Source organism: Phoxinus phoxinus (assembly GCF_949152265.1).
Source record: "Phoxinus phoxinus genome assembly, chromosome: 25".
NCBI lineage: Eukaryota > Metazoa > Chordata > Actinopteri > Cypriniformes > Leuciscidae > Phoxinus > Phoxinus phoxinus.
The window spans coordinates 13,984,913-13,988,232 of NC_136900.1; the positions used below are offsets into that span (position 1 = coordinate 13,984,913).

At 37.4% G+C, this 3,320-nt stretch overlaps 1 protein-coding gene across 1 annotated transcript; it reads right to left on the reverse strand.

The window, feature by feature from the left end:
• Positions 1 to 542: 542 nt before the first annotated feature.
• Positions 543 to 3,072, reverse strand: LOC306994073 (uncharacterized protein; the record flags this gene model as incomplete). Its single annotated transcript, XM_079604380.1, has 3 exons — positions 543 to 1,461; positions 2,371 to 2,558; positions 2,650 to 3,072. 3 exons carry the CDS (start codon positions 3,070 to 3,072, stop codon positions 921 to 923), a joined length of 1,152 nt encoding a protein of 383 aa, XP_079460506.1. The 3' UTR covers positions 543 to 920.
• Positions 3,073 to 3,320: the final 248 nt, after the last annotated feature.

Here is a 3,320-nt window from a genome sequence, read left to right on the forward strand (position 1 = left end):
CGGTCTCTTGAACAACAAACATATACAGGTGAAACTTGAAAAATTTGAATAGCGTGCAAAAGTTCATTTATTTCAGTAATTCACCTTAAAAGGTGAAACTAATATATTATATAGACTCATTACATGCAAAGTGAGATATTTCAAGCCTTTATGTGCTATAATTTTGATGATTATGGCTTACAGCTTATGAAAACCCCAAATTCAAAATTAGAATATTGTGAAAAGGTTTTTATAAGCTGTAAGCCATTATCATCAAAATTATAGCAAATAAAGGCTTGAAATATCTCACTTTGCATGATATTCTAGTTTAAGTTTCACCTGTATGATTGATGAATTTGCAGAGGGGTCATCTTTTTGATTGAGATGTAACCATCGGCTTGTGCTTTAGTATTAAACACCGGGAAAAGTAGAGCATTTATCAACGTCTCCTATTTAGTCTCCTATTTATTCTGTCTATATCACACGGTTTCACAAAAAATTAAGCTGTCACTCTGCTGTTATAAACCTCTTAAAATTGTCTTGTGTCAGTTCCCCAACACATTCACACTTTGTATTTAATTAAAACATGCAGGATAAACGTTATAAAAGTTGTATATGAGTGTACATTATGTAATTTAGGTTGGCTTTTATAAATGTGCTGAAAGATGTTTTTGTAAAATAAACCAGCCCTTAAACTTTTGACAGTGTTGTTGTCCTTTATAAAAGGATATTAAATGTATGTAGAATAACGCACTGGCAATTCTTACTAAATAATTCAATTCAATTTTATTTATAGTATCAAATCATAACAAGAGTAATCTCGAGACACTTTACAAATAGAGTAGGTCTAGACCACATATAATATATAATTTTATAATCATATCATTTACAAAGACCCAACAATTCTAGTAAATTCACTTTATGTTTTGAACAACTCCCTACTACTCCAATTCTTGTGAGTCGGTGGACTGTGTTTTGTCTGACAGCAGTCTATCTGGGCATGTATATGTCTTAGCCAATAACTCAGATAAAATGGCTGACCTATAGAAGGCTTCGACATTCTGCACTGCTTCTGTAAAAAAGTCAGCATCAGGCAAAATTCTCTGTACGAAAAAATTGGATGTAGACCACACCATGAAGTCACAAAACTTCCGCCTCGTCACAAACAGCTGGGCTTGCACCTGGTAGTAGTACTGATGATCTCTTTTAAGTGCATGTGTACCATCTGTGTTCTCAATGCAGAAATGTTTTTTTTCAGTGGCACTGAGGACTCCGGTGTCTTTGGCACAGTGTGGGCACTTGATTTCCAAAATACCATCGCCACAGCAGGAGCAGGACAGCAAGGCATCTGGAGATGCTCCAAGGTAGGGACGGGAGGTATCAATGTGGAGACCGGCATCACGAACACTTAGGTCCTGATGCTGTTGTGCAGCGTAAGCCTCATACGTCTCTCTGGCTTTTTGTTCATGTTCACATCCCCATCTGAAAATTAGAAAAATAATGTTAAATCATCGTAACTCTTTGAGTGCCCTTTTCATTGGATTTGTTCTCCCATTTCCTTAAAAACTATAAGTACTATATATGTCAGTACCCAAAATTGGCCTAATCTTAATAGCACATAATATTCTCTTGTATCATATTCTATCACAGATATCACAGGAGTAGTTTAAAGGGATATTCACTTTAAAATGAAAATTCTGTCATCATATACTCACCCTCCAGTTGTTTCAAACCTGTAAGAATTTTTCTTCTGCTGAACACAAAGGAAGATATTTTGAAGAATGTCAGTAACCAAACAGTTAACTGGTCCCATTGACTTCATAGAAAAAAAAATACTATGGAAGTCAATGGGTACTACAGTTAACTGTTTGGTTACTGACATTCTTCAAAATATCTTCCTTTGTGTTCAGCAGAAGAAAAATTCTTACAGGTTTGAAACAACTGGAGGGTGAGTATATGATGACAGAATTTTCATTTTAAAGTGAATATCTCTTTAAAAAGGAGTAAATGAAATACAACAGGAACCATTTAAAAGGAAGATTAGGAATAACTAGGCAAAGGACCTCCACCATACACCTGTGAATAAAAATAGATAAGGGCACTTAAAGAGATTGAGGGATGCACTCTGTCATCATGTTTGTAATAATGTTGATAATTTGTAATATTGACTAATAAATATTCCAATGATAAATACATTTCTTTGTCTTGTGTTTGTTTCTTTGATGGGTTTTTTTAAAAAGCAGGGGCCTTCTACCTTAGAACACAACATGTATTGCATACATTTCCATAGTTGAAACATAACATTTCAAAGCACATCTAATTTCTTTACTCACTTACACTATGGTGAAATTCAAAACAGAAACTGTATGTTTGTGTCATTATGTCACATGCCTGGTTGCAACTGTTGAAAATCTGCATAGGTCAGGGTAACAGATCTGCCTAATTAGGGATTTGGAAGGATTTGTAGGGTCTGTCCTTGCAGCTGACTTGAACCTAGATGCCGTCACCCTACCAGCCCTCATGTCAAACCATAGCCTTGACTTTCCCTGTTGTCGTGTCTCTTCCTCAACTTTTACTGCCTGCAACATTGTAAATTATAGAAGATGAAATTAATGACATGACACCTTCAAGCACATTTTGGTCGTATGAGATTAAGAGGGATGACTATACCTGGTCTGGTGTGACTTCCATATCATTGAATACGGCATCACATTTTTTCTCAAGGTCCGAGGCAGACAGCTTCCGGTTCTGGGCACTGTATAACTCAGTCAGGGGCTGTGGTAGACCCAGAGACACCACCTTTGGTTGAAACTGTTTACAGTAGTGCGGCAATATGCGTAGGATGCCACTCTTCTCTGAAGGGTTTGGAGATGCATTATCCAGAGCCTTGTAGAATTGTTCTATAGCTGCTGCAGACACACCCACTTTTTTCCCAGATGGACAACCTGAATGGCTTTGGTTGTTTACACCACAACGCTTTTTGGCAGGATTTGAGAAATCAATTCCTGATCCCTCTTTGTACAAAGCCTTGCCCGCTTTCAAAGGAGCAAGTCCCCACTGTCTGGGCCCATCAGTGCAGCTTTTGTCTTCCATATGTTTAACAGCAGAGTCTATTGCGTACAGCAGAGCTGTTACGTGGGAGCACACCTCTCCCAGGCCAGCTTTACATGTACAGTGGCCGCACAAGACTGTCCCATCCTTCTTCAAAGATACCCATGGTTGTAGTTGGGTTTCAGAGAGTGACTGGCTATGATGCACCTACAATTACAGAAAGTGGCATAAATACATTATTTTATTTTTACATGAATGTTATTTTTTACTGCTCCAGTGACACCATAAAT